This window comes from Macrotis lagotis, chromosome 1 (genome assembly GCF_037893015.1).
Source record: "Macrotis lagotis isolate mMagLag1 chromosome 1, bilby.v1.9.chrom.fasta, whole genome shotgun sequence".
Taxonomy (NCBI): domain Eukaryota; kingdom Metazoa; phylum Chordata; class Mammalia; order Peramelemorphia; family Peramelidae; genus Macrotis; species Macrotis lagotis.
Window position 1 is genome coordinate 251,721,503 of NC_133658.1, and position 19,675 is coordinate 251,741,177.

At 38.6% G+C, this 19,675-nt stretch overlaps 1 protein-coding gene across 1 annotated transcript in view; it reads left to right on the top strand.

The window, feature by feature from the left end:
• Window positions 1-17,633, top strand: part of LOC141504863 (somatomedin-B and thrombospondin type-1 domain-containing protein-like) — a 32,353-nt gene extending 14,720 nt beyond the window's left edge. The window contains exons 2-5 of the mRNA XM_074210218.1: window positions 5,988-6,182; window positions 9,864-9,942; window positions 16,183-16,359; window positions 17,229-17,633. Coding sequence (XP_074066319.1) covers window positions 5,988-6,182; window positions 9,864-9,942; window positions 16,183-16,359; window positions 17,229-17,346 — 569 coding nt within the window. The 3' untranslated portion in view covers window positions 17,347-17,633. The remainder of the gene's footprint in view (window positions 1-5,987; window positions 6,183-9,863; window positions 9,943-16,182; window positions 16,360-17,228) is intronic.
• Window positions 17,634-19,675: the final 2,042 nt, after the last annotated feature.

Here is a 19,675-nt window from a genome sequence, read left to right on the forward strand (position 1 = left end):
TATAACTCAGGTGTGTGTGCCTTCATACTGATTAATGGTCTTTGAGTTGACCATTACATGAATAACTGGAATATGTATATCCCTTGTGAATTTTTGTTTAGGAAATAAATTTAAAAGTTGGATTTTAGTATGAGGTATGAGGAGCCTGATGTTATGAATTTTGTGTTATGAATTCTCATTCTTGCTTCTTACTGAGCCCTAGATGGTCTTTGGTAAGTCATTTGGTCTATTTCCATATCTGTAAAATGAGGAAGTTGGAGCTGATTAGCCCTAAGATACTTTTGTCAATAATAATGATGATAATGATAATTCACATTTCTAAAACACTTTAGGATGTTGAAAGCAGTCTCTATCTGCATCTAGTATTCTGATTTGGTACAATGAAATGAGTACTGGACTTAGACTCAGTAGACCTGAATTGGGGTTTTGAATGTCCATTTGGCAGTCATGGGACTTTTGGCAAATCACTTTCCCTCTCTGAGTCTCTATTTTCTTATCTGTAAAATGGTAGTAAGAATAGAACTTTGTGAAGCTACCTGCTTCTCAGAGTTGTTTTGAGAAAAGTGGTTTGTAAAACACAACATGAATTTAGCCACAATGATGCTTATTTTTTTTTAAATTATTCTCATCTTGCAGAAGAAACAAGGGATTTCCTCACTAGATCCAGGACTGGTGCATCTTCTCATTTGGAAACTGCAGAAAGATAAACATATATAGGAAGTCTCCAGTCTAGAAATCTCCCTATAGCACTGGGACAGAGAGGTTCAGGGCTTGCAGACCGGGCTTTCAATTTAGGACTCAGCATTTGCAAATATTTCTCTTAGAGCATTTCATTTTGAAGGAAGGAAGGAAATCAATATTTTCTATGCCAGGCATTTTGCTAAGTACTTTGCAAATATCTTTTTTTTGCAAGGCAATGGGGTTAAGTGGCTTGCTCAAGGCCACACAGCTAGATAATTATTAAGTGTCTGAGGTCACATTTGAACTCAGGTACTCCTGACTCCAGGGCCAGTGCTCTATCCACTGTGCCACTTAGCCACCCCATAATTTGCAAATATCTTACAACAACCCTAGGAGCATTATAATGCTATAACTATCCCCATTTTACAGGGGAGGAAACTGAGGTTGATGGTGGTTAAGTGATTTATGTGGAGTTATACAGCTAGTGATTGAGGTTGGATTTGAATTCATGTCTTTCTGACTTGAAAATTAGTGCTCTGTCCACTGTGCCATCTAATGGCCTCCATGAGGCAGGATGCTCCCCAAGACAAGGTTCATTTTACTCTGTGTTTTATTTCTGCACCTTTGATGCTCTAAGGAAGTTATATTTCCTGTGATGCGAGGGAGGGATAAGGGAAGAAAGAGGCACATGGGAGAGGGGACCTGATTGAGGTCATTTGGAGAAACTGGATGATGATCCCTCCTCCTCCCCGGTCAGTATTATTTTCTTACTTGATTTCCTTACAATTTTAGATATTTATGATCATATTATATGCCTAATATAACAGGAGGCAGCTACATGGCTTAGTGTATATGATGCTGATCCTGGAGTCGGGAAGACCTGAGTTCAAATTTTACCTCAGACACTCACTTAGTTAACCTGGGCAAGTCATTTAACTACTGCCTGCCTTAATCCACTGGAGAAGGAATAGGCAAATTATTTTAGTTTCTTTGCTAAGAAGACTGAAAATAGGGTCATAAAGAATTGGATCTGACTGAACAACCACAAATATCTAATACAAATATATAGCATATTCAAATTGGGTTTCTAATTTTATCAGTATTCATGATCATAGATGAAAATTCTCAGGAAATACCACTATATGAATAACCAGGGTAACTGAGTGACTCAGAACCTCTCCTTGGACACTGTGGAAACTGGGGTCTTTCTTCCTCCTAAGGGTCTGAGGTTCCCTATTTGTAAAATGTATTGGGGGGGAAGAGGATCAATATTGGTCTAATTGATTCCTAAAATTCCTTCTAACTCTGATACACAGAATGAGTCTTGTGAACTTTTTTGGCTAATGGAAACAATGTCATTAGGAAGACTGATTGGAGAAATTGGGGGTGTTTACCCTGAGGAAGAGGAGGTTCAAGGGAAATATAAGTCATTGTTAAGACTCTCATGGGAAAGAGGGATAAAATTTGTTGTGGTTGGTCCAAGAGAGCAGGACTTGGAGCAATGGGTTGAACTATGATCTTTGGATTTTAGATTTAGAGAAGGAAGAAATTTTTGAAGTGAATGACCCACCTTTGGAGGTCTTAGAATTTAAAGCCAGAGGGGACCTTAATGAATTTTATATATGAGGAAAATGAGGTCTTTTCCAAGAGAATAATTGACTTGCCTAAGTCCACATAGGTAGAACCAGAATTCTAATTTATCCCCATTGATTCCAAATCTAGTGATAATTTAAATATACTATATTGCCTTAGTAGATTTCCCATTACTAAAGGTCTTAAAGTAATAGTAATTAACAATAATAACAACAACAATAATAATAACTAGAAGTTATATAATACTGTAAGGCTTATAAAGCATATAAATATTATCTTTTGATCCTTATGATAACTGTGAAGGTAAATGCTTACATTATTCCTACTTAACAGATAAGAAAATTGAGTTAAGTTCTTACCCATGGTCATACAGTAAGTGTCTGAGGCCAGCCCCAATACTCTATTCACTGCATCATCTAGTGACCCTACCAGGGTCACTTAACTATAAAGTATTTAAATTCGAATTTGAACTCAGGTCTTCCTAACTCCAGGCAGCTAGGTGGCACAATACATAGACGTCAGAAGGACTTGAATGTGTCTATTAGTGTTCCTATTTTTTCACATCCCCTCCAACATTTGTCATTTTTCTTTTCTACCACATCAGTCAATCCAATAGGTATGAGGGGGTACCCCAGGGTAGTTTTAGTATGCATTTCTCTAAACAATAGTGATTTAGAGCATTTTTTTTCATGCAACTAGGGATAGCTTTGATTTCTTTATCTGAAAACTACCTGTTCATAACCTTTAACCAATTTTTATATTAATTGAGATATGATTTATAGTCTTATAAATTTGACTTATCTCTCTGTTTCTCTATCTATCTATCTATCTATCTATCTATCTATCTATCTATCTATCTATTGGAGAAATGAGGCCTTATTCAGAGAAGTTTTCAGAGAAGTCTCCCCTTTCTCCCTAGTTTTCTGTTTTCCTTTTAATTCTGCCTATATTGGTTTTGTTTGTACAAGACCTTTTAAATTTGATGTAATTTAACTGCTATACCATTTAGAGCATATATATTTAGTATTGATGTTACTTTGGTACCTTTTATTAAAATGTAATTTCCCTGCTAATTTCTTTTTTTCAAAACTGGTTTTATGTGGTTTATAGGGTTAAATGATTTATCCAAGTCACACAGTTAATAAGTATCAAGTGTCTGATGCTGGAGTTGAACTCAAGTCCTCCTTACTTCAGAGTCAGTGCTCTATTCATTGTGCCATCTAACTCTTTTAATTAGATCTATTTTTGCTTTTGCTTTCTCTCAGATCATGATTGCTGCTCCTGCTTTTCTTTTCTCCCTTTTTTACTTCAGGTGAAGCATGATATATTCTGCTCTAGTCTCTTACCTTTACTCTGCGTCTCTCTATTTCAAATGTGTTTCTTGTAAACTGTATATTGTAAGAGTCTAATTTTTAATCCATTATGCTATCTGCTTCCATTTTATGGGTGAGTTCATTCCATTCACATTCATAATTATGATTATTAGTTGTGTATTTCTATCCACTCCACTTCCCCCATTTTCTCCTCCTCAAAAGTGTTTTGCTTCTGACCACTACCTCCCCAATCCACTCTCCCTTCTCTCAAGCTTCTCTCCTCTTATTCCCCTCCCCTCCTACTTAATTGTAGTGTAACTGTTATTTCTATATTCAACTGTATATTATTTTTTCTTTGAGTGAATTTCAATGAGAGTAAGGTTCAAGTATTACCTGCCAACCACCCCCATCCTCATCTTCTATTCCACTGAAATAGCCTTTTTGTGTCTCTTTTATGTGAGATAATTTATCCCATTCTACCTCTAACTTTCCCCTTCTCCCTGTGCATCCTTCTTTTTCATCCATTAATATTTTTTTTGGATATCATTCCATCATAGTCAACTCATGCCCTTTATGTGTACTACATCTAATTGCCTTAATAATAATAATAATAATGATAATGATAATAATAAAGTTTTTAGGAGTTAAAAATATCATCTTTCCATGTGGGAATGTAAGCAGTTTAACTTATTGAATCCCTTGTGATTTTTCTTTACTGTTAACTTTTTTTTGCTTCTCTTGAATCTGGAATTTGAAAGTCAAATGTTCAATTCTGGTCATTTTCATCAAGAATGCTTGAAAGTACTCTATTTCATTAAATATCTATTTTTCTGCTGAAGAATTATACTGTTTTGCTGAATAAGTAATTCTTGGTTGTAATCCTAGCTCATTTGTCCTCCAGAATATTATATAACTAGCCTTCTGATTCTTCTGTGGTTCCATGATATTTGAATTGTTTCTTTCTGGCTACTTGCAATATTTTCTCCTTGACCTGGGAGCTCTGGAATATTGCACTAAAATATTCCTGAGAGCTTTCTTTTGGTATTTTTTCAGGAGGTGATTGGTGGATTCTTTTGATTTCTATTTTATCCTCTGGTTCAGGGTAGTTTTCCTTGATAATTTCTTGAACTATGATGTCTAGATCTTTTTTTTGATCTTGACTTTTAGATAATGCTATAATTCTTACATTATCTTTCCTCAATCTATTTTCAAGTTATATTTTTCCATCGTCAGAAGTGGTGTCTGAATCACCAAAGCTTTCAGCCTACAGATTCTGAGGGGACTGGACAACTGGTCAGAAGGAGATTACAAGGGTACTGGGAACAGGACTCTGTTGCATTGTCTGTACTTGTTCTGGGTCAAAGTTTCAGGGTGAAAAGGAGCACAAGCAGGTGCAGGAACCTGATCAAAGTTCCAGGGTGGGGGCGGCTAGCTGGCACAGTCGGGGTGGCTAGGTGGCACAGTGGATAAAGCACAGGCCCTGAAGTCAGGAGCACCTGGGTTCAAATCCGGTCTCAGACACTTAATAATTACCTAGCTGTGTGGCCTTGGGCAAGCCACTAAACCCCATTTGCCTTGCAAAAACCAAAAAAAAAAAAAGTTCCAGGGTGGAAAAAATGGTTTTGCACATAATACTGATGTAGTCACCCCCAAATCCTGCTGTTGGCTTTCTGGGATGGGGTCTGTACTAGACTGTGTTCCATTTTTACTGTAGTGAGATGACTTTCCTGCCAACTTTTTAAGTTGTCTTGGATTAGAAAATTGTATCACCTCATCCTTTGATTCTGTCACTTCAGAATTTATTTTAAGGTATTACATTACATTGTTTGAAGGGGAATTTGGGATAGCTCAGGTGAGTCCCTGACTTTACTCCCATTCCACCTGTTTAGGTATTTAGATTACTTCTGAGGACCTTTCCAACTGAGATTTTGTGCTTGTGTGTGTGTGTGTGTGTGTGTGTGTGTGTGTGTGTGTGTGTGTGTAAACTGGGGTTAGGTGACTTTCCCAGGGTCACACTGTCAAGTGTCTGGATTTAAACTTAGGTCCTCCTGTCTCTGGTGCTGAGAACTCAATATACTGTACCACCTGAGACTTTGTGTTTCATAGGTAATAATAATTATAATCAATATTTTATGTGTATTCTAAATTCTTCTCATCTATTGTCTCATTTAATCATGTCAATATTTTGGTGAGGTATGCGTCACTTAATCTGATTTACAGATGGGAAAACAGTGGTATAGAGAGTGTGTAAGAGACTTGTCTGATCAGTTAGTGGTAGAAGAATGACTTGGAGCTCAGTGTTTTTTCCCTCACAATAATTCTCTCTGGAGTTTAATTTGGCTCAGATATTAGAGAAAGGTCTGGAAGGGCTGAGAGTCAAATCTTTTTCTTTTCTTTCAGCGGTGACCTGCGCAGTGTCAGAGTGGAGTGGCTGGAGCCGATGTGTTGAGCCCTGCACTGTTACTTTTCGAGTTCGGAGGAGACAAGTCCTAAGAGAGCCGAGGAATGGCGGTGGTGCCTGCCCGGCACTAGAGGAAAGGGCTGGTTGTGTGGAATACTGGAGCCATCAGGGTGTGGAGTGCAAACAGAACCTGAGTGAGTGCCAAAAGGGGCCAAAGAGGCAAGATGTAAAGCCAAGTCTTTTCTGAAACAGCAAGTTGGGGAAACTGTCCAAAAGCCCCAAGTATGGACAAGATAGTATGGTATAGTTGTAACCAACTTCCCTAGGCTTCTTTGAAATCTCAGCTAAAATCCCACCTTCTAAAGGAAGCCTTCCTTAACTCCTCTCAATTCCAGTGCTTTCTCTCTTTTAATTATTTCCCATTTATCCTCTATAGAATTTACTTTCTCTGCCTTTGTTTACTTGTTGTCTCCCTCATTAGATTGTAATTTCCTTGAGGGAAGCCATCTGACCTTGATCAAGTCATTTTCTGACCTTGTTCAAGTCATTTTTCCTTTCACTTTTTTTGTTGAAAAATAGAGGTAGTAAAAGCACTAATCTCATAGATCATTAATAAGAATAGCTTGCATTTATATAGCACTTTACCTATCATATCTCTGAATCCTCAAGGTTGAGATAAGTTAAATAACTTGACCAGGATCACTTGGTGAAAAAGTGTATGATTCAGGATTTGAATTCAGATCTTGAATCTCAGCTTATTTCTTGATACAATTTTACTCTTGCTTGCCCTCTACAGTGAAGATCAAGGGAAATTATAGATGCAAAGATTTTGCAAATTTTAAAGCAATATATAAATGTGAGTCATTGTTATCAGAATTATTACTAACTCTGAGGGAACAAAGAATTTTAGACTTAGGAAGAATCTTAGAGTATATAATTATAGAGCAAAAAAGAGACCTTATTGCATAAAATATAGAATAGGAGTGCTGAAAGGGTTCTTAGAGATCTTAGGAAAGACTAATCCAATCCTCTCATTTTGTTGATGTCAAAACTGAGGTCCAAGATGGGGATATGGCTTGTCCTAGATCATATAGCCAGTATGTGTCAGAGCTTGGACTCAAACCCATATCCTCTGATTCCAGGTTCAGAGGTCTTTCTTCTATAAGATAGATGTGAAGAATCAGGTTTGGTTGATGGATCTCTGGGGTTCTAGATCTCTAGGTTCCAATACTTTCTAGGCTCATCTGACCCAATCAAATTTTGAAGCTATTAAAAAAATGTATATACTCAGAGTCAAGAAGACCTGGTTCCCATTTCAGTTCTGTTACATACTGACTGTGGGACTTGGGTAAGCATTTCATTTTTCAGGGCTCTAAGGATCCTAACTCGCAAAGGAGGTGCTGCCCTGCTTTGTAGGAGGAATCTCCTCATCTGGGAATTTGTGCCTCTCCAAAAGGTTTTCAGGTTTTACCTGTTTGGACTAGAACTCAATTTTAATCTGCCCTGTTTGGGGTTTAAATTCTGGCACACTTAATTACTACCTGAACTATTCATCTCTTTTCCAGGCCTTAATATCTTCATCTTAAGAAGAAGGTTAATAAAATAGAGCAGTGGTGTCAAACTCAAATAGAATCATAAACAACTAAACTGTACAAAAGGATCCCTTCCAGCAGCATATTTACTTAGAAAACCACAGATGAATATTATCTATGTTCTATTGCATTTTTTATTCTTTTGTTAAATACATTTCAATCTGGCTCACTTAAGAATGCTGCTGCCTGCCCAGACTGTGTATTTGACACCTATGACCTAGATTTTGTTCAAGGAGTTCTCTAGCTTCAAAGGTTATGATCCCATCCCTATTTCAGTCCTGCTTCCCCCACCCTCAGACTAAATTCCCGGAATGGGAATGTAATTCTCATTCTGGGAATTCTAAATCTTGTCCTGACAACTGGGACCAAAGTGGAATACTGGATCATGAGGCAATGACTAACCAGACAAGGTATCTTTGGATGATCTGCTTCCCTTCAGACAATCTATATTCCAACCAAACTAGGTGACTTGCTATTTACTGATCAGTCCACTCCTTTTCCATTTCTGTGCTGTACTGATACCCATCCTGTTGACTAGAGTGAATTTCTCCCCCTTCCTAAATCTTAGGGTTGGAAGCAAAAGAGTAAATGTTAAACAACCCACTCTGAAAATAATGCTACTTTATTATGATATTGTCTGTCACTTCCTTAAGCTGAGACAATCAGAAAAACCAAACCCTGATTTGTATTATTTGCTGATTTCTGATGTGTAAATACCCAGAATATCAGCTCTCAGAAGCTTATTTGAGCTTGTTCTAACACACTCAGAAGTCACTTGATTCAGCTCTTACCTGAACAGAAATTCTCTTCACTCCATCCTGGGTGAGTGATCATCCAAGCTTCCCCCACACTGCATCTCTCTCTCCTGATGTCTTCTATGCTTGAGAGAGTCAAATATAGATCTGAACCCCTAAAAGGAGATCATTTTGAATGGAAGAAAAATTATGTATAAATTGAAAAATGACACCAATTGTAGGCTTCATTTAGGTTTTATACAAGGCAGATTGGGGACACAAGCTTGACCTAAATTCAGTTTTCTCTGGTCATTGTGACTCATTTTTGTTATTAAGTCATAGAAAGAAGCAGGGGAGACCACAGCTACAAATATCTATGAAACATTTACTGTATTCTGAAGAGACACAAAGTTTAGATATGATACAACTTAGTTTTTATCTTTGTGCCATTCATTGTATAGTGGGGTAGTGAGTTTGGGTGATCCTTGGACAAATCACAACTTCTGGGTCTTGGTTTACATGGTTCTAAAATGAGAGATCTTTTAAGTATCCTTCTAACTCTAATAATCTTATGTTCTAAGACCTAGGTCTCCCTTAACCCTTTAATAAAATGGGGGGGCGGTTGTAGGGTTGGATGGATTCAAAGGTCCCTTCTAGCCCCAAATCATTTTTTCTTAATTTAATTTATTTTCCTGTGTTACCAAACTTTCTACCTCCCTCCCTCCTCACCCTGCACTGGAGAAGGTGTCCATTTAACACAGATTTATAAATACATATAAAACTATACTATTCATACTTCTGTTTATCAGTTCTTTCTCTGGAAGTGATAAGCATCTTGTTTTATAGTTCTTTGCAGCTGATTTAAGTATTTGTCATAACTCCTAATAGCTTGATTGTTCACAGTTCTTAAAACAATATTGCTGTTACCTGTTTTCAAAGTTCACATTGATTCTCTGCTCATTTTATTCTTCATTGTTTCATGCAAGTCTTTTTATATTCATATTAAACTAAACAGTTCTTTATTTCTTTCCAGCATGGTAATACTCCATCACAATCATGTACCATAACTTGTTTAGTCATTCACCCAATTGATGGACATTCCTCAGTTTCCATCTAGCACTAAATTTTTGTGATCCAATGAACTAACCTTAAAAACCAAACTCTACTGCTGAGAAACTGTGGGTAGGGCAAGGAAGCTGTGGAATGGTTTTTCTTATAGACACTACTTCCTCTAATTGCCACCTTGCAGAGGGTCTATAGCCCCTGTGATATATTGCTGCCACTTTGAGCTTTTGGAAGCATTCACCAGCCTCTGGTGAATTGGTTCTTTGTTCTCCTCCCTCCTCCTCCTTTCTTCTCTGCAACTGTGCTGGTCAAAAATGGTAAGTTTAGGTTTTTTCAGTGCAATTGAAGGATTATTTTTTCTAATGGACTGAATGCCAAATTAGACTAAACGTGCCTATCCTGCAAATGATTTTTGTTGCATCTCCTGGAGCCTTGACTGGAGGCTTTACTTACTCTGTGCTCTTTCTTTCTCTGGCCCTCACAGTTCCAGCTCTTATAACCACTGGAGCCTTCCGGAATGGGAGGGAAAACAGAGCAGTGGCCCATGAGAGAAAGTCAGCTGCGTAAGTAGGATGAGAACTGGGAATCAAGAAAAATATCTCCTGTGGCTAAACTTGGGACATGTCACTTTCTTTCTGGTTTGTTTCCCAATTGTAAAAAATGGGAAATGATAATCCCTGCCTGTGAAAATTTGTGAGGATGGAATGAGTTAATATGTGGAAAGTGCACATAAAATCCAAAATCCCTGTGTAAATGTAAGTTTCTTCAAAAGATCCACCATTTTACTGGTCTGGGCACTTCCTCTACCAGCCCAGATCTCAACTACTTTGTACCTGAGTAAACAGTCTACACAGGTTACTATGGACCAAAATATCACTCCTGATGACCAACCTTTAAGTAGTAAGTCTTTCTGTAATTAGCTAGGCTGAGCCTTGAGAGACAGGCAAACATAGCAGGTCCATCACTGGGCTTATGCTCAAAGACATTACATATTTTTTTTTGGGGGGGTGAGGGTGTCTTGTTGGAGCTCATATTCCAGTGGCAAAAGCTTTGAGAACCTGGGATCATGAATACTTCATGATGATGAAACATTGGAGGAAGTCTATGATGGAGGGTAAATGTCATTAAAAGAACAACAAGAAAACAAAGCTCAGCTTTTATCTTGTTATTGCTCTTCTTGAAAATCTTTTCAGGATTCCTTATTTCCTGTGAGTCAAATCTAATCTCCTCCATACTGGAAAATACACTTTGGACTGGAGATGCAGGAAAACTGGGTTTGGATTTCAGCTCTGATATATTTACTAGCTTTTGTGACAATAGGCTAATCATTTCAGTTGTCTCAGCCTCAGTTTCCTCATCTCTAAAATGGTGATAATAATAGCACCTATCTCATTGGGCTGCTATGAGGACTATATGAGATAATATATGAAATTACTATTATTATCATCATTATTGTTATATTCCAAGGTCCCTTCCAGCTCCATCACTCATTCCACAAAGTTAAAGCAATTTATAAACGTTTGTTTGTTTTTATTATGGCCATGTTTTCTTAAGGGTAATGGAGTGAAAAGAAAACATCTAAGTGAAGTCAGACTCTATTAACTGATGATAATCCTTATTTGTAGGATTTGGAGTTGACAAAGTTCTTCATCTGCAAAATAGGAATAGAAATACTTGTTCTTCCTCCTTCAGAAGATTGTTGTAAGGAAAGTGTATTGTTGACCAGTTGTTATTTTTAGCCAGTTTTTAGATATGTGGTAGAGTGTTTGACCTGGAGTCAGGAAGATCTGAGTTTGAATTCCTCCTCAGAGAGGAGAGATTAGTTGTGTTACTGGGCAAAATCACTTAGTCTCTGCCTCAGTTTCCTCATCTGTTAAATAGGGATAATAACAGTACCTCCTTCCCAGGTTTGTTGGGAGACTCAAATGAGGTAATAATTGTCAAGTGCCAGTTACAAAAATAATACAATACAGTATAAAGGTTAGGTATTTTTTATTTAAGAAAATTTGTTCTTTCTTCATATACATAATGGATATGACTTTTCTTGTCTTCTCAGTGGGTGAAAATAAAAGTCAAAAAAGAAAATATGGTCATTGTAGAACCTGCAATGATCTTCATTTTTATTTCTCACAGCTCCCCAATACATGGGACCATAGATCTAGTAACAATTTTCATTTCTAGAGGAAAAGGACTTTCTTTGTTTAGAATGGCCTTCTGGAGGAAATGTTGCATTTTACAGGTGAGAAAACTAAGGCATTGGAGGGGAAGTGACTTATCCCAGGATTCACCCTAAAGTAAATAGTGGGACAGTAATCCAACCCAGGTTCTCTGACTGAAAATCTTTTTTTAAATTTATTTTTATTAAAGTTATTATTTGAGTTTTTCAATTTCCCCCCCAATCCGACCTCCCTCCCCCCCCCACCACGGAAAGCAATCTGTCAGTCTCCACCTTGTTTCCATGCTGTACATTGACCCAAATTAAGTGTGATGAGAGAGATACCACATCCCCAAGGAAGAGACAAGAAGTCTAAGAGGTAACAAGATCAGACAATAAGATATCTGTTTTCCCCCCTAAATTAAAGGGAATAGTCCTTGAACTTTATTCAAACTCCATGGCTCTTTATCTGGATACAGATGGCACTCTCCTTTGCAGACAGCCCAAAATTGCTCCTGATTGTTGCACTGATGGAATGAGCGAGTCCTTCAAGGTTGAACATCACCCCTATGTTGCTGTTAGAGTGTACAGTGTTTTTCTGGTTCTGCTCATCTCACTCAGCATCAGTTCATGCAAATCCCTCCAGGCTTCCCTGAAATCCTGTCCCTCCTGGTTTCCAATAGAACAATAGTGTTCCATAACATACATATACCACAGTTTGATAAGCCATTCCCCAATTGAAGGACTGCAAATCTTATCAATTCCTGCCTCCTTTTGGTTTCATGAGAGGAAATGAAAACTCAGAGAGAAGAAATTACTTGTCCCAGATCAACCATGTAAGTCAAGGGGCAGAGAACTAGAAAATGTTGGAAATTTGTCTTCTAGCCCAGGTCCTTTGTACTGTACTGTATTGTATTGTTTTTTCCATGAAAAAAGAGGTTATTTGCTCTCTGGGAAGGGGGGCGTCTTTGGGGGAGGGGGTCTTTGAATTTCTTTTAGTTCAGTGTTCTGCAGCACATGTATCAAACCCATGCCTAATCTGAAATGCTGCTCCTGAACCAGAATACAATGTAAGTGAGGAAAATTTAACTAAACAAGCAAATACAATAAAATATTACACTTTAAAGCTAGGTTACTATGCAGCCTGAGGAGATCCTTATGTATGGCTCGGTGGCCTGTGTTTCTGTATGAGTTTGAAAGCACAGCTTTCCAGCATGGGCTGGGCTAGTTCTGGGAGCTTTGTCCCTGCCCCAGCCCAAAGCCAACAACTAAGAAAAGGACTGAATAACTTCATCTCCATTGATTACTTCTGAGATCCTCAGAGGGTGCTGCCACTAGAGGGCACCAGATACACATAGTCATGGTTGCATTGGTGGGGAGGGCAGTTTTCCTCTTTCCCCAGCAGGAGGCGATATTGTTGTCTTCCCTTCCACTCCTCACCCCCTGTTCCCCCAACAGTTCTTTACAAAAATCTAAGGCCAAAAGAATTTTTGTAAATTGAATTACATTTAGGTGTCTTATAACTGCTTCTTGGAAAGGGAATCGTATGGAAAATTTCTTTCCTTTTTTTCCTTCCCCTTCCTTCCTTCCTTCCTTCCTTCCTTCCTTCCTTCCTTCCTTCCTTCCTTCCTTCCTTCCTTCCTTCCTCCCTCCCTCCCTCCCTCCCTCTCTCTCTTTCTTTTTCTTTCTCTCTCTTTCCTTCCTTCATTTTTCTATCATTCTTTCTTTCTACAGTAAAGCATCCTTGTATAAATTGTGATAGAAATTCAGTATCCTTAATCAGCAACTTTTATATGGAAAATTTACTGAAATCAAGGTAAACCTATGTCTTTTTGGGTCAATGACTCCACTTTTAAATGGAAATCCAGAAAAGACTGGTTAATGATCAATGATAATATATATATATATATATATATATATATATATATGTATATATATACATATATATATATACTTTTTTATTTGTGAAAGTTCAAGTGTCTCAATGGCAATGAATAATAGTGATCATCATTGTACTATAGGTTAAGTTGCTATTATTTAAGTAGTAGTAATAAACTTTTTTGGGGGAAGGGGAATTGAGTCTCCTTGTGATGATCTATGTGGGTTCTGAGGGCTAGTAGTAGGAGTTCACTTCAAAAGTGGTGTAGCTTTGTGAGAAAAGCTTGGGATATAGAGTCAAAGGAGCTTGGTTCAAATCACACCTTGATTACTTTATAATAATAATAGCTGGTAGTTGATGATGATATTTGTCCTTCTCAGAGAAGACCATGACATCAGGGAGGTAATGCTTAGACATGCACGTGAATTGGATTTGAGTGAGGGGAATGCTGTACTAGATCACCAGCCTCACTTTCCCCTCCAGAGCTATCTGGGTTCAGTGGCCAGATATGAATCAGGAGGACTGGAGATAGCTCTGGATGTGAGGCAATCAGAGCTAAGTGACTTGCCCAAGGTCACACAGCTAATGTCTGAGGTTGGATTCAAATTCCTGACTTCAGGACCAGCACTCTGCACATTGCACTATCTAGAAAGGTTACAAAGTGCTTTGCATAAATTATCTCATTTGATCTTCATAATAGTAATCCTGTGATGAACATACTATGGATATTATTATCACCATTCTACAGTTGAGGAACCTGCGACTAAAACTACTTGCCCATAGTCACAGCTAGTAAATGTCAGAACCAGAATTCAAACTTGATCTTTTCTAACTCCAGATAAAGTACAGTTTTCATTATTCAAGACTTTCTTTTGTGTAACATTTGGTTTCTGGCTTTCAATTTTTTATCTGTAAAAAGAGGCTAGACTAGCTCATCTCCCAGAGTCCCTTCCAGTTCTTAGCAATTATGAGGTATTCTATTGCCTAGATATCTATTGAATAGATAGGTAGAGGACAGGACACTCTGGTTGAAAATGTCAACCCTAACATTATACAACTAAGCTTTATAGTTTTTTGAGTCTTAAGTCTTGAAAATGTAAACAAGATTAGATTTTAGGGGAAGTCAACATCCTGAGTTATGAAGGGCAAAGATCATCAGAAATTGAATAAGCTCTAGTTCCACTACTGCTACTATGCATAACTTTGGGCAAATCTTTTCCCTTTTATCTGGGCCTCAGTTTACCCATGTGTAAAATGAGATGTTTGAGTAAGAAATCTCTTCCAGCTCTTAACATTCTTTACTCCTTTGCATAGAATTCGTGGCTGTTAGGTGACACAATGAAGATAGTGGACTTCGAATCAGGAAGACTGAGTTCAAATCTTGTCTCAGATATATCCTAACTAACTGTATGATTGGGTTAAGTTGGGTAAATCACTTAGTTCTTTCAGCCTCTGGTTCCTTTGTAAAACTGGGGATGATAATATCACCTAAGATCCAGGGATGTTGTAAGATCAAATAAGATAACATGTAAAGCATTTTTCAAACCTTAAAGCTACCTATTATTATTATGTCCTAAGATCCTTTCCATTGCTAATGTTTTAAGTTCTAGGGTAACTTCCAGCTCTGACTTCTATACTACATGTTATTGGTCAATCAAAAAACCTTTATTAAGCTCCTATCACATGTTCCAGACACTTGCTAGACTTTGGGAATACAAATATCAAAGTGAAAGCATCCTTGCCCTCAATGGGGTGGTATTCTCCTGGGAGAAATACATGTTCATGACTAATGTGGAAATATGTGTAACCTATATCAATTACTAGCAGTCAAGGGGAGAGGGAAAGGAAGTGAGGGAGATAGAAAAATGTGGAAATCAACATCTTACAAAAAGGATGAATGTTGAAAACCATGTTTGGGGCAGCTAGGTGGTGCAGTGGGGGGCAGTTAGGTGGCACAGTGGATAGAGTATAGGCCTTGGAGTCAATCTGACACTTAATACTTACTTAGCTGTATGACCTTGGGCAAGTCACTTAACCCCATTGCCTTGCCCTCAAAAGAAAGAAAAAAGAAAACTATTTTTACATGTCATTGGAAAAGATAAAAAATAAAGAGAAATACATGTTCATACCTATATGGTTTCTTTTGCTTTTCACATTATGTGTTCTTTTTTTGTTTGTTTTTATTTTCTGGTGAGACAATTGGGGTTAGGTGATTTGCCCAGAGCCATACAGTTAGTAAGTGTCTAAGGTTGGATTTGAACTCAAATTCTCCCGATTCCAGGGCCAGTGCTTTAACCACTGTACCACCTAGTTATCCCATGTCATCTATGTTCTAAGGTCCTTATCTATACTGAGCAGTTAACATTAATCTTAACAGGTGGGCAGCTAGGTAGCATAGTGGATAAAGCACCGGCCCTGGAGTCAGGAGTACCTGGGTTCAAATCCGGTCTCAGACACTTAATAATTACCTAGCTGTGTGGCCTTGGGCAAGCTATTTAACCATGTTTGCCTTATGAAAACCTAAAAAAAATCTTAACAGGGATTAATAGAAAAGGGGACACAAGAACAGGGTGCTAATGGGGGACACTGGCAAAGACCAGTGGGAGGAAAGGGCTCCAATGGGGAAGTAGGAGCATAACAAAGTTTTTTTTTTTTTTTTTTTTTTTTTTTTTGCTCTGGTTGATGGGTTGGAAGTGGGAATGGTCTCAGAATTTATTATTGTTAGAAAATATGGTTGTATATATGTGTGTTTCCTTATGTTGACCACAGGTACTGTGTCATGTTCCAGCTTGTGACCATCACGGTGGGTTGCCTTCAGACAAGGGCTCCCTACACTCAGTGGATGAGATACCTCACCCAGGGTCATACAGTCTGTGTGTTGTGCGAGCCACCTGCCCTGGATATGAGGAGCCTTCGGTGCTACGGGGATGGCAAAGGATCCAGAGGGTGAAAGTCTGGACTTTGGCATTGGGTGGGGGAGTGTATGTGTGTGTTTGTGGTGGGGGTGTGTATTTGTGTTTTGTGTGTGTGTGTGTGTGTGTGTGTGTGTGTGTGTGTGATGCTGGAGAAGTCACCCCTTTAGTGACCTAGATAAAAGAAGGGAGCTAGAGGGTTGAACCAAGGTCTATGAAAGGCAAATATTGGTTGACTATTAGCAAGAACTGATATTTAGAGCCATCTAATGGTGAAACACATTGACTTGTGAATTGACTTTTTCCTGGTTATTCTGCTGATATTTGTTATCTACCTCTTAGGGAGATTGCAGGTGGTGGTGATGGGGACTCTTTTTATTGGGAAGTTGAAATTTCACTGTAGGACCCTTCCTGAATGTCAGTGCCTTCATTTGTAAATGAGGGAGTTCTGAACTTCTTTCCAGTTCTAGACCTAAAGTCTTCACTCTGAGGTTCTAAGTTCAAACATTGGACATACACAGAATTCTAATATTCTAGGTTCTAAAACCCTTTCCAGTTCTAATTCTATATGTTCTAAGGGCATTTTCAGCTTTAATATTATGTGTTCTTTGTCCTAAAGTTGCTTTCAGCTTGGACCTTTTTTAATCTTATTTCTTTGCCATCTCTGACCTTCTATTTCTAATATTCTTCATTCTAAGTTTTTCCTCCATTTCTGGTTCTTTGCTTTTTCATTTTGTGATTCTGAAATTCGAATTCTTTGTTGGTTTACTTCCAACTTCTCCAGCCTTGGGAGATGTAGATCCTTATGAAATGTATCCAGCTAGCCTTGTGGTGACCCTTTGGATGGCTGGACCAACATGCAGGTGCTGCCCCTTGAAGGTTTATGTGCTTTGTTCACTGCAGGGACCAGCTGCTTCAGTGGAAGGCTGTTGGCAATCCCAGCTGTAGAGGGACCTGGAAGAAATTTCAGCAGCTGGAAGTCTGTTCCTGCCCTGCTGTCCACAGCTTCCTGTTTGTCTAAGAGCCATGAACCTTTGCTATTTAGCCACAGAGAGCCTCTGAGCTCTGGACACTGGTGGACAGTGTCCTCTCCCAACCTCCTCTTCCCAAAGACTGAAAGCACCCCATGTCTTATATTCTACTAGTTCTTATCCTCCCATCCCTACTGATCCTAAAACCCTGGAAATCTCTACTCCTGCCCCTTTCTGTTTTCTCCATTTTTTGTTTTTTTCTCCTTTCCCTTTTCCTTATGCCAGGGTGGCCTGAAATATTACAGTAAAGAATAAAGGTGTTTTGAAGAAACTATAATTCAGCAACTTTTTTTTGTCTAATAAATTGAGAAGAAAACCAGATGATTGGTAATGTTGGGCCTTAGCAAAATCCTTCATCTAAACTGGGGCACACAGAGTGTGATGGTGATGTTTGTCCTTCATTCTCAAAGAAGACCATGTCACAAGGGAGATGATATCATGAACTGGATTTGAGTTTGGGGGTGCTATGCTAAGTCACCAGCCCCACTTTCTTCTCTAGAGTCATCTGGGTCCAGTGGCCAGATGTTAATCAGAATGGTCTTGGATATAAAGCAACCAAGGTTAAGTGACTTGCCCAAGGACCCACAGCTATCAAGTGTCTGAGGCCAGATTTGAACTCAAGTCCTCCTGATTCAAGAGCTAGTGCTCTATCCACTCTACCACCTAGCTGCCTATAGAGTGTGAGTGTGAGTGTGAGTGAGTGAATGAGAAGGCTGAGATCTTTTAGCTGCCCTGGTACCTCCAGTCTTCCTGCCTAATACCCAACAAAGCCAAGCTGATACTTGATTTCAGGTAGAAGGTCAGAATCCTACAAGGACTTGCTAGCAAGATGGATCACAGTGACCATTGCTGATGAGGGATGGATGCTATGTCTAGATAGAGCAAGAAAAAAACATAGTCCTTAGAGATTAGCTTACTTGGGTCCCCAATATACCAGTGAAAGGATGCTTATTTTTTGGGTGAGTAGCTCCCATTTCTATTTGAATTTGATACCATTGTTTTAAGAAATGAATATGGGAGAGAAAAGTCCATTCCAGGAACAGGAGGAGGGCATGAAACCAAAAGAGGGAAGGACAAGTCTGGGGATCAGGAAGTAGTTCAGCCTGTCTGGAATTGATAGGAAGGGAAGTTGCATGAGATTAGATTAGAGAGTTTACTCAGAGTCAGATGAAGGAGGATCTTGAAGGTTCGGATCAGATCCAACTTTTTTCTTTGACGGCAATCACTGATGAATTTTGTATAGAGTGGCATGATAGATTATGGGGGTACATTAGGGCAGTTATTTGGGAAGGGGTATAAAGATCTGAGAGTGAAGATCTCAGGCTGAAAGTAGGGAGACTAATTACAAATCTATTCTCATTTAGGCAAGAGGAGATGAAACCCCAATAAAGTGACAAGTGGGTTGAGAGGAAGCGATTTCCCTGAATCCTGGATTCCTATGCAATGGCTTTGTCCCATAAGACCTATCTTGATAAGTCATTCCCTATCAGCCTCCATTTCTCTGAGCCCAGCCCGAACGTTTCCTCCTTAAGCAATCTTCCCTCCCACCCTATCTACCTACCCTTCCTCTCGGGCCCCATAGCAACAAGGCCTCCTGGGGGAGATTTGGACAGCTAGAAATTCAATCAGTAGATATTGAACTTCTGCTCTACACAGGACCTTGATGTGAAAATAACAATGAATCAGATGTAGTCACTGACTTCAAAGTGTTTATAGTTCAGCAGAGAAAATAGTTAATAGAAAGATTTCAATGAAAAACAGTCATTTTGTAGTTACTAACAATAAAATGAAAACCATATAATATCATTATCTTTGTTCTATTTTTTTAAAATTTAATTTTGTTAAATGTTTCCTGTTACATTGGTTGGAGCTTTTTTGTGGGACTCAAAAAATCTTATTTTAGATACCTCTGTCTTAAAGCTCCTTCAGGATGCCTTCCCTGATTGCCCAGGGGAAGCAATCTCTTGCTTGAATATCACCTATAGTTTTGCCTTCCCCTTTCCTGTGCTTTTATTCTCATCTTTTTTTGTACCTTAGTTATATGTGTATTTGTCCTTTCTACCATTAGATGACCTTCTTGAGGCAGGGCCATGTCCATCTTTCTATCCCAATTAAGCACAGGCAGGTAATTAATAAATGTTTGAATTGGTTTGGATTGCGATGGGTTTCCAGAACTGAGGATTCCAAAGGAGGCCGATGGCTTAAGGGGAAAGGAGATAGCCATATTGAATTATATCTGGCCATCTATTGAAGCTTGAAGAATAAGGCTGATTCCCCAGACAGGCAGGCAGAGGAGATAATCTGGGGAAGACAGCTTTC